Raw genomic sequence first — 12,228 nt, 5'->3', positions numbered from 1 at the left:
AAAGATGCATGACACAGATTTTTTTTTAGCTGATAGCAATTACAGATAACTGGCTGCTTCTCGTGGCAGATCCTGGTAAGATAACTGATCATTTTACATTTTCTGATGAATTGACCTGCACTGATATATACTCTGTATCCCTACTTCTATCTAAATATGTTTGTTACCTTGTTACCTTGAGGTGCTCTGCCTAAAAATGTTGACGTGGGTGAAAAAATATTTGCACGAATTAAATTTTTATGTTGATCTTTTAATAAACCGTCAAGAAGCAAGTACTGTGTGGACAATTCTGGTACATTTTTGTCTCCTTACAGTCCGGAATAGCTTGTCGCTGGTATATTATACTACTCTTTAACAGGAATAGCTGCACCATGGTTTGAAGGTACTTTAAAGTCTTGCAGGGTATGTTGTACTTAAACTGGTACAATTTGATGAGGTACATAAATAGATCGATACTACAGGGTACATAATTGTCTCTCAAAACTACAACCAGACACAGAGGAAGTGTCAGAGAGAGGAAAAAGGGACAGTGAGAGGAACACGACGCCGACACATCGGGCGTCCACAGTAAGCATTTAGGTGCACGCTGGTACTTCCAAAGTAACTTAACTTGTACAGGTTAGATCCATATCTTATGGACTTGCGTGAAGTTCTATTTGCATGAACTGCACAAAAAGTTGGAGTCATGTACCAATTAGATCCATATCTCTTGTGGACAAGTTGTTACCTTCTTCCGAGAACCAGATCAGTTTCTCCTGCACCTAAAATATTATCTAGAGTGAGCATAAAGTAATTATCTTGTGCAAGAAAGTGTCATATATCTAAAGATCCACATCTTCTGCACATAAAATATCACCAAAACAAGACAGATATCTTGCGCACAAATCTTAGAATCTTGCACCAGTAAGATCCATATCTTTAGTGCACAAGTTACCCTCTGAGAACCAGACTCATCCATTATCCTGCCTGAACAAGATCCGTATCGTTCCATATCATGTTGTCCCTCCATGATAAAACTCCTTGGGGACTTGGGGAACTCTATAAAAAGGTTTGTACGTAACATTCTCCATGTGAGACAAATTTAACCAATTACCTACGCAGCCTACATTGAACTGCTCATTTACTCAGAGGCCTCACAGTGACTCATGCAAGCACACATGCATGACAACACCGCAGATACACCACACACATACATGTGAGAGTGCATTGAACAGCAAACACAGACGCTCACACAGTGCAACAAATTACAGACACTTGTGGGACTGAAGAGGAGAGGGGAGCTGACAGAGGTGCACCGATAACGCCAGTCACTGCAGATTCAGCGTCTAAGTGCTCTCTTCAGATGAAACAGTGTGGAAACTAATACTGTAATGAGCTCTGTGTTGGCACGGGGAAATATTTGGGCTGAAAAATGTCTGCAGTGGAGTGATGCAAAGAGCCAGCTGTGCCAAACGGAGGTGTCTGAGAGCGGAGAGGAGGGAACACAGCCGGTTAGAGAGGAGTTAGCACAGGAAGTGAGAGGGTTTAACCTTCAAAATAAAAGGGTTCAACATTTGTTCAGCTTTGGTAAACCCACAGTTAAAGGGGAACTATGCCCATTTTCAAAATTCATGTTATTCCTATTGTCAAAATAGTCCAAAAGTAAAAGTACACATGAACAACTCTCTCCCAAATCCAAAAACTAGAGTGCTGAAAGTCAAATATGTGATGTCATAGCAAAAAGTCTGGAGATGCTCCACGGAAAACGAGTGGTGACAGATGTTCTCCTGTTGTAGGGATGTATAACGTTATGTGTATTAAGGGTTATTATGTCCACCTCATCAGAAACTGGGGAGGGATTAAGAGGAGTATTGGATTTCTCTGGAACGCTAACTTTTAAGCACATTAGCTAACGTTAGCTTCCATAGCAAAACAAACAAGTGTTGTCCTCCTTTGTAAGATTGGCTTCCAGTGACATCATCCATCCACTGAGTGAGAGCATACGGGTCGGCCAGTCTGGTCCCGTTGGTCAGTGTTTACTTATTCAACTAACACTGGCGGTCCCAGAGAGTGAGTGACCTGACATGGTGCGTTGGTAAATTCAGTCTGACGCTCTACACTAAAATGAGAGCCCTGTTGGTGGAAGAAACGGAGCGTCAGTTTGTGCCAGAGTGTCCTCTAATACTTGGAATGAGTATTTCTGAATGCACCAGTCGCATCATCTTCCTCTATTGGTCAAAAACAGGTTAAAACAACTCACTTGTGGAGAACTGTTTTGCCTCCAGCAAAGCCCCGCCCTCCAAAAACATCATACTGTTTACTAACAGTAAAAGGGTCTACTCATTGTATGTGGAGCAGCTCCAGATGCTATACCCAATGACATCATAAGTTTGAGACGTACTGCTCTGGTTTCTATCTTTGACAGAGAGCAGTTTATGTTCACAGATGTATTATAAGATATTATAACGCAGTTTTTAACGTACTGTTATACAATAATTACAGTAACTTTGTGACTTTAAAGTGTTTGTTTTTGCCTCGGTTATGATTTAATAATTATCATATTTTGATTTTAAACAGGATATCTTTGTAATAAAATATATTAGACTGCATTATTCATCAGTGGGATACTGATGTATTTTAACTTGTATTTTCTTCAATATCATCTATTGCTGCTTTTTTTTTTTTTTAATTTTTTTGTCAATTTTTGGTACAGTACAGACTATAGAATAAAAATAAAAATACTAAAACCTCCATTTTTGGTACTTTTGGTACTGTGTGATGATAATGTAAATGTACAACATCCTATAATCAACGTACTTCTTACAGACTATTTCATCAGGTTAATCAGATCCACCTTTCTTTTTACAAAGCAAACATGGCCAGTGCTCCCTCAGATATTGTGGTGCACAGATGCTTTTAGAACATTTCAAAAGGAAACTATCATTACATTTAATTAATGATGTCGAATTATTTCTTGACTTATATATAAATATATTTTCTCCCTTTTTGTCTATTTTCTCTGCACTGTGTTTTGTGTATTTCTTCTTTTTTTTTATTGGATTCTTCTTCACGTGTGCTTCCTGTTGTCATTTATCTTAAGATGTATTTTTCTGTATAATGTTAGTTCTTCTGTCTAATGTTCGTTTGTCCGTTTGTCCAAGCCTATGGCTTCTCTACCTCTTCTGACATGCCTTATTTTTTTTTTTATAAATTTTTTACTATTTGGATTTTATGCAGTTTTATGTGTGTGCAAATAAAATAAAATAAAATAAAATAAATAAATAAAACATAAATAAATGGCATTGTATGTTTCTGCAAACCTAGGAAATGTTACATTTGCATGATATTATGTAGTTGACACATTGAAACTTTGAGTTTCACCTGCGCTGTGGTTAATGTGAGGTTATATTTTGGCACAAACATCACTTGGTTATGGTTCAGAAAAGATCATGTCTTGGCTTAAAATACCCAGTGGAGGGTAGAGTGCTGAAAATCTACACTCAAGTATAATTACTGAAAAAATGACTCAAGGGGAGGGGAAAATTACCAATTGAGAAACCTACTAATGAAAAACTAATCAAGTACCTGGTTAGTAAATTATTCAAAAGTACAAGTTACTGAAGTGCGGGCCATTGCACAATAATGAAGCAGATAATTAACACTTAAGTTAATTAACACGAGGTAGAGCAGGCAGCTTCATCGAACAAATAAGGGCAGTCAATGCAGCTGAGATACGAACAATCTCCCATTGTCTCTTCATTTCTTCTTAGAGCATCAAAGATTAATGTTACTCTTGAAAAACTACACAGCTAATGTCAGCTCGCTAACTACATGTAACTTTCTTCAATGTGCTTGAGGAGGTTAGAAGATTTAAGTTTTAAAAGCAGAGATCTCAGCGTTTTGCAGTAGGAATAGCCAAATGTTAGTTTTACTCATAAAAATGGAGAAGCTGAGCAGGAGCAGTGTTAGATTTTGGTATACAAAGTGTGACCATATGTGTTCAGGGATCGTCGCTGAGGGCTGCTTCCTGTTCTGGGTTTTACTCCATCATCATCACATCATGTTCAAAACACAGGTGGTGCTTCCTTTCTTTGCAGGCAGCTTGAAACTTGGCCTTCTGCAGTATAGGTGCTGCTCACACACTCAGTCCCTGCATTTAGAGCAGACTAGTTGTAATGAAGATGTAAATGGGAAGTGCATTAAAATGCAGATTACTGGCTAAAGTACCCAGTTTTGAGGGCACAATCACGGCTGGAAAAGCAACGATGTCTCGGTATAAAACAACCTCTGTTTGTGCCACTATGACTATGACAGGTTGCTACAAAACACCCACATCTGTTGCCTAAAATGTTGCTGGAAACACAGCCGTGACTCACTAAATCACATCCAGTTTTGTTGTTTGATGGTCTGGAACATGGCCTACAGTTTGGCAGACGTCTCACCTAGGAGTCACGTAATCCCACCACCTGATGACAAAGTCAGCTCCTTTACTATGTCACTTTATAAACATTGATATGCTACACATGAAACATACAAATTTAATGTACTTGTGGTTTGCAGAAACATACAATGCCAACGTTTTGTTCTGGCCACTGGGCTTGTTATCAAGGAACTCTGCTCAGTTTTGATAACTGTTGGATAGGGTGGAGGATAATCACAAATATATTAATGAAATAAAATGAAAAAAAAAATAAAAACAATAATAATAAATTAAATTAAAAATAGAAATAGAATAAAATAAAATAAAAAATTAAACAAAATTAAAATGATTTAAAAAAATCACAAGATAAATCTCTGTGCTAAGTAAAATAAAATTTAAAAAATATTTTCTTGTGTTGTTCTTTGATTTTTTAATGTTTGTTATTATTATTATCATTATTATATTGTTTTTAACTACACCACCACTACACTGTCACATAGTTTCTATTATTCTACATGGCTTTATAATGCTAATGTTTGGTAACAGACTATTTCTACAATGATGGATGTTATCTTTGGTTCTTGTTTCGACCGAGCTACACTAGATAATACTCTACAGTACTCTGGTTCTTCAGCAAGTTTATTCATTTGTCCCTTAAAGCATCACATTACTTGACAGTGATAAGGAAAAGGGATACAATCAAGGTCAACACTACAAAAAGTATCAATGCACCTCTGAGCTATGATATGAAAGAACAAGAGAAAAGTGCAGGGCAGGAAATGACACACATTATGCTTGCGCTGTGCCTTTAAGGCCAAAAACATCATATTAAAGTGAACGCTACAGCACTTGACAAAGTCAAATCACCTCGAACGCATTGCATCTGTCTTTAACCGAAATATTTATGGAATAATAAAAGTACTTTGGAGCGCGTGAGGGCATCGGGACAGTGGAAGGGCAGCCAGGGATGTTACAGAGGCAAGAAGGGGCGGATGGAAGCAAGAGCAGCTAGCTTACCTTGACATCAGCCTTCTTGTTGAGGAGACTCTTGGCTGCTGCGGAGAGGCAGAACGACACACCCTCAGATGGAAGAGTACACATCATACACCTTCAGATGACCACTGCTCTCTAAATCTGCTCACTCAGACACAGCGGCGGATGCAGGCTGATGCATGCATGCATGGGCTTTAAAAATGCACCTCTTAAAAAAAAAGAACATGCAGACCACTAAGAGAGTGACAACGCTCGTCTCTCCACATGTCCTCCCCTTAAGGGAAGAAAAAAAACCTCTGGACAGAATTCATCCCTCCCTCTAAAGGAAAAAAACAACAACTCCTCCCTCTGTCCTGTAAAAAGACTTTAAAAATGCAACGAGTAAACACACACACATTAAAAAATCTCCATCCAACTGGCACCTCCTAACCCTGATCCATTGCCCAAAGCATTAGATAAGCAGAGGGCATCATGGGGGAGAAAAAAAAAGTCAAACTAATTCTCCATATAATCCGAATACACTCACACACAGATGCACGCACAGCCACGGATAGAGGGGGGAGATTAGGAGTGAGAGCACGTTGGGAAGTGGAGTGGAGATGCAGGTATATGATAATGGGTTGGTTAATCGCAGGAGTGGGCTGGATTAGGACTCACTGTATGGTTCATCAATGGGCAGGAGATGCAAATACGTTGGCGTGGGGCAAAAATAAACACGCAGAAGCCGTAAAGTGTTGCGGTGCATTAATGATAAAGTCCTGCAGACGCTAATCCTCCATCACTGAGGCTCAGAGTGCAACTTGAAAGCTACACTGCACAATTACTACTTTCTTTGCACCTCACACTTAAACGCATCCCTTCTTCCGAGCTGACAAAGCTACAGCTCCGCACACACACACCAAACTGCATGCAATTTGTCCCCTAATTCCCCGGAGGGCATGTGACTGTGTTGCACAACAGAGAAGCCCTAACCCACGACGAGCAAAGATATCTGAACAGTAATAATCTCGGCTCCCAGATGAGAGATGAGGCTGCTTACCTTGGCAAACATTCGGGAAGCATTAGAGAGGAGCAGGGAGAAAAAAAGATTTAGGAGGAGAGATTAAAACAAGCTGAGGGATAGTGGGAGCGTGTGACTCTGGGGGGGGATTTCCTTTTAATCACGTCCGCCACAAGTTGAGCGGGAGGAAAGGACGTGAAGTTTTACGAGAGGAGAGGTCAGAGATGTTGTTAAAATGTGAGTAACGGTGAGAGCTCGGATGGGTTTACCTTGCTCCACAATGCCGGCGGTGGTTCCAGCCACGGCGCTGACGGAGGCGGGCGCTGTAGTCTGCCGGCCCACTGAAACACAGAGAGGAGGCAGAGTGAGATGGTGAGGAAGAGGAGGCTGATGGAGTAGTGGCTATATTTAGGAAGTGCTGTTTTTCTGAGGGATAAGGTGGGAAATCTTCTATTTTTCTATGTGTCAACGTGTCTTATTTATTTATTCATTTAACCTTTATTTAACCAGAAAAAGTTAGTGGCTTACAGTTGGTAATGAATCTCAATGCACCATCTATTTCTATTATCTCTTCCTATTATAAAGACCCTGTTTCAGACAAGACAGTCATCTAACACAATGCCCAGATACTCATAAGATGACACACACTCTATGCTCTTGTTCTCGGGCTTTTGTAAATAACATGCTCTTTGTTTCATCAGCATTCAAGACGAGCTTCAGATTGAACAGGAACTGTTGAACGGCACTGAAAGAACGTTGAATTATGAACTTATAAAGACTTGCTGTTTCCTACTGAAGACGCAAATCTAGTCTTTTTATTGTCAAGGCTCAGTAATTTCCTGAAACAGCTGCTCACTGTAGGTTTTATCAGCCTAACAGGAGAAAAATGTGTGTTTATTTGGGACTATTCTCAGTAGCGGATTAATCCACACTTGATTCTCTAGTGAGTTATTGTGGCAGCAGGATGGTGTGTGTGGGGTTGAGTCTAAATAATCTACAGTGTGTGTTCATGGTAATGAAGGAACATGTCAGCCAGTGCAACAGTGTGTCTCACTGATGCGCTTTAAAAGTTTTTGGATAATTGAGCTCTACGGCACTGAGGAAGACGATATATATGAGGCTCAGACACACACAATCTATAAAATAAAGAAAGGAAGCCCTTTTAAAAAATACTGCATTGCATAACAGCTAAATCGTGACAAAATATGGATCATTTTTAACATTAAATTTTCCATCTGTCCACATTACTCAGTTAGGTAAACAGATGGACGCATCAGAAGGTATATATATGTAACCGTTCTTTTATAATGTTCCCTCTGAATGTGTTTGAACTATAGACAGTAATTTAATTTATCTTACCTTGTTTTATCTTATCTTACTGTATAACAGCCTATATTATCAACTGATATTAGCTTTTCACATATAAATACAGCTTGAATGTTCACTGATAAGAAATAAGTCCATGCAATCTAACTGAAACGGAAACTTAAATTTACGAGCTTTAGTGTGGTTTTCAGAGGCCTGCAGGTATGGAATTAGATTGATAACATAACACTGTTTCCAAAAAGAGCCTTAAGCAGCAGTTACTACAAAGATATGTTAAAGCATGAACACCCTAAACAGCTGGGGATGCTCACATCCATTTACTTTGTTCTGTTATTTCCAATTGCCATATGTCTGTATTTATGTTATCCTACCTCCACCCTCTCTGAGTGCCTTCAGGAAATCAAATTCTGGTACTCCTGCAACTTCCTCAAATTAAACAGTGATAAAACTGAGTTACTTCTCATTGGCATCAAATCCACTTTAGCATAAACTGACAGTTTCACACTTGATATTGACAACTCCTCCTCTCCCCTCAGATTAAGAGTCTGGGCATCATCCTCGACAGCCTTCATTCCAAGCTCACATCCATAATGTCACTCGGTCTGCCTGCTTCCATCTACACAACACTGACCACCTTCGCCCAGCCTTCTTGTTCACACCCTGGTTACATCCCGTATTGATTACTGTAACTCGCTCCTCTCAAGTCTAGAACTCTGCCGCTCGCATCATCACCAGAACCCCCTTCATCAACCACATCACTCCTGTCCTGCAGCAGCTTCACTGGCTCCCTGTTAAACACCACACTGGCTTTAAGATCTTACTCCTCACCTTTAAGGCCATCCACAACCCAGCTCTTCTGTACCTCTCCGAGGTATTGCACATCCACACCCCCACCAACCCTCACTGTAAACTTGATTTGATTATTATTTATTTGTTGTTGTGTTATTATTATTTTCATTATTTGTTTTTTATGTTACTTTATTCCTTATCTCGTTAACATTATTATTCAGTTGTTATTTCCTCTATTTTTTCCTGTAAGGTGACCTTCAGTGTCTTGAAAGGCACCTATAAATTAAAACATTATTAATATTAACAATAAAGACAAAGCTGCTATGTTCAGACAGTAGACTTTGATTGATCTTACCTCATTTATAACAGCCAATATTATCAACTGATATTAGCTTTTCACATATAAATACAGTTTAAATGTCTTTGAGGACATTTAGAGTCAGTGATCACTATCTTCTAGTCTATTTAGTCAATGTATGACATCTATTGCACGTCTGTCCGTCCTGGAAGAGGGATCCCTCCTCAGTTGCTCTTCCTGAAGTTTCTACCATTTATTTTTTTTTCCCCGTTAAAGGGTTTTTTGGGGAGTTTTTCCTTTTCCGCTGTGAGGGTCCTAAGGACAGAGGGATGTCGTATGCTGTAAAGCCCTCTGAGACAAATTGTGATTTATGATATTGGGCTTTATAAATAAAATTGACTTGAACAGTTTCAGACCGACGCAGTTGTCATTTTCATAAATTTAATAGATTTGTATGACTGACTTTGTACTCATTCAAAGGGAGTGTAATGAAGGGCTTAATTACTTTAAAACAGCTCAGTTATTTTTTGTTTCTCTGTCACAAAAAGGGGGAATAATGTAAAGCACCAACAACAATATAAAAACATTGCTATTGGTATCAGTAATGGCTATCTGCTATCAGCCAAATCGTTATTTTAAACATCCATACCGGCCCAGAATTTCAAAATCTGTGCCTCCCTATTTGGTCCTCGTCCATAGAGATCACCATGTTGCTCCACTATGTTTCTGCAGTAGCCCAGAACGAACAAACTGAACACTGACTCTAGGCAGGGCTATCTACGTTTTCACGTTGGCCACTGTAGTTAGGAGACCCTCTGCAACAAGCAGCATCGAGAAAACATTGATTTGTAATGTGAAACTGCTTTAGTAAGTGTTTTTACTGGTTTAAATCACTTGGTCTGTTTGTTTAGGCAAGGAAGAGACCTCCAGGGATAAATCTGCTCCCAGTAAAAACCTCCTGAACAATGAACACTTAAGGAATTCTAACTAGAAGTTTCAGCTGGTTGCAATCTGCACCCTCACCACTAGATGCCACTAAACCCCCTAAATCTAACTCACTGGACCTTTAAGACCAAAAGGTCTAGGACAACAAGCATGTGAATATAATGCCCATGGTTGGATTGTAGGTGGGGAACTTGTTATGTCAGTCTTTGAACCAAAATCAAAATCCTCTGGGGAGCCTGAATGTGCTCATTTCACGCCGTCACAGTCTGACCATTAGAGTTTCATATATCTTGTACTGTATATAATCAGCGCTGTAGCTATTAATAACAATGAGGTCATCCAACCAGGGGAGCCGTTTACATCCTTTAATTACACATGCTGGGTTTAAAGGCTGATTCTGATATTTTTCAGAGTAAATAAAGCATTAGGAAGCCGGCGGGAACAAAAACGTGGTACATGAAGGAGATTTATTCCCCTGCAGTAGCAGTAAACTCAACACATGGGCCCTCTCACAGCAGAGCCAAGATGTGGTTATTTGTGACACTGAATATGATAAGTTGCTTACAAAGAGATGTTTTATTTCTTCTGTACCTCGTGATTGATCAGATGTCACCAAACAAAGAGGCTCAGCGGCATCAAACTAAGAATCAGGCAAACAAGTTATACAGTGTGAGATTATGGCACGAAGAACCGAGCAAATATCTCTGCTGTGTTTCCTTCTTACTGTAACACTCCCGCCCATCAACCTGCTGTGTGTTCGAGTGTATGTGTGTGTGTGTGTGTATGTGTGAAGAGCTGGCAGAAGACAGATGGCATGTCATCCTATCCTCCCCTCCTCTCCGTTCCCTTGACTTTTTTCAACGAGCCGCACTCACCAGAGAAGTTCCTGGAGACGAGCATGGTGGTCAGAATGGCACCCTGCGGAGGGAGAGGAGGAGACGAGGGTAAAGACAGTGAAGGAGTCGTTTCCGACATGAGCCTCCTTTATGTGAAAGGGAAAGTTTGGACTTTTAAGTGGGGTTATACGGGGTACTTGTCCATACTCAGCATATTAACCTATGTCAGTCAACACATCCTTAGTTTGGAGAAGCAGGCTGGAGTCCAACTGTTTCTGTAAGCTGAAACCATTTCCCTCAGTGGAAACAAAGCTTTTATTTCCTTTAATTTCAAAGACAAGAAACAATAAATTGTGAAGACAATAAAGCCTCCACAAAAATAGCATTTTAAGTCTTGTGTGTGATTTATCCTGGCTTCATATGAGCAGAGGAAATCTACGCTCGTCACTAGGCTAATTTATACAATGTAAAATGCCATAGTCTTGTGCTAATAACGTTAGCATGTCATATTTGTCTGGAAAACTTGTTCAGTATAAGACAGTTGTTTTGTCCATGGTCCTTGTGAGTTGGAATGGAGCCGAATATTGTAACATTACCTTTGTTAAATGCTGCTGTTGTCCCTGGCTTCATATGAGTAGCTGCTAGGCTAATTTATACAATGTAAAATGCCATAGGCTCATGCTAATAATGTTAGCATGTTGAATTTGTGGGGAAAATGTGTCCAGATGTAGACAAGTGTTTGTCAGTGAACCTTGTGAGTTGTAATGGAGCCGAATATTGTAACATTACCTTTGTTAAATGTTGCTGTTGTCCCTGGCTTCATATGAGTAGCTGCTAGGCTGAATTACACAATGTGAAATGCAATAGGCTTGTGCTAATAACGTTAGCATGTTGTATTTGTTTGGAAAACATGTTTAGTATAAGACAGTTGTTTTGTCAGTGAACCTTGTGAGTTGTAATGGAGCCAAACTTTGTAACGTTACCTTTGTTAAAGGATGCTGTTGCCCCTGGCTTCATATGAGTAGCTGCTAGGCTAATTTATACAATGTAAAACACCATAGGTTTGTGCTAATAACGTTAGCATGTTATATTTGTTTGGAAAACTTGTTTAGTATAAGATAAGTGTTCTGTCAGTGAACCTTTTGAGCTGTAATGGAGCCAAACTTTGTAACGTTACCTTTGTTAAATGTTGCTGTTGTTCATGGCTTCATATGAGTAGCTGCTAGGCTAATTATACACTATTGTTATAAGTGTTTGTCTGTGAATGCTGCGAGTTATAGAGAAGCTGATTTGTGTTCTTGTGTTTGAAATTGTCTCCATTAAGCCATGTTTAATGTGTGTTTAATGTGTGTTTTGAATCAACTAAACTTTACAGCACTTCACAGAAACCTCCATCGCCAACTAGTGTTTTGGAGGTGAAACTGCAGAGTGACACAGACACCACCGCACAAGTATAAATGCTCACAACAGGGTAGGCTATGGTATAAGCTCTGCACAAATATAAATCCCACTTAACCCTTTCAAAAACCAAAGTCACACAATACTACAAACAAACTAATTGATCGAGGCAGCGGAAGACCAGCAGCTCCTGTGTTCAGCAATGTTAAATTACCGTTTTTCTCAATGGAGTCTGGCTTTGAAG

At 39.5% G+C, this 12,228-nt stretch overlaps 1 protein-coding gene across 5 annotated transcripts in view; it reads right to left on the bottom strand.

Annotated features, from left to right (window-relative positions):
* Window positions 1–12,228, bottom strand: part of camk2b2 (calcium/calmodulin-dependent protein kinase (CaM kinase) II beta 2) — an 82,104-nt gene that overhangs the window by 31,168 nt on the left and 38,708 nt on the right. For all 5 annotated transcript variants that reach the window (XM_033646452.2, XM_078162218.1, XM_033646451.2 and 2 more), the window contains exons 12-14: window positions 10,626–10,668; window positions 6,662–6,733; window positions 5,417–5,451 (exon numbers count right to left, since the gene is read on the bottom strand). In XM_033646452.2, the coding sequence (XP_033502343.1) occupies window positions 5,417–5,451; window positions 6,662–6,733; window positions 10,626–10,668 (150 nt within the window). The remainder of the gene's footprint in view (window positions 1–5,416; window positions 5,452–6,661; window positions 6,734–10,625; window positions 10,669–12,228) is intronic.

This window comes from Epinephelus lanceolatus, chromosome 19 (assembly GCF_041903045.1).
Source record: "Epinephelus lanceolatus isolate andai-2023 chromosome 19, ASM4190304v1, whole genome shotgun sequence".
In the NCBI taxonomy this organism is placed as follows: Eukaryota; Metazoa; Chordata; class Actinopteri; order Perciformes; family Serranidae; genus Epinephelus; species Epinephelus lanceolatus.
The sequence above is the reverse complement of the archived record's forward strand: the minus strand, read 5'-3'. Positions and strand labels throughout refer to the sequence as shown.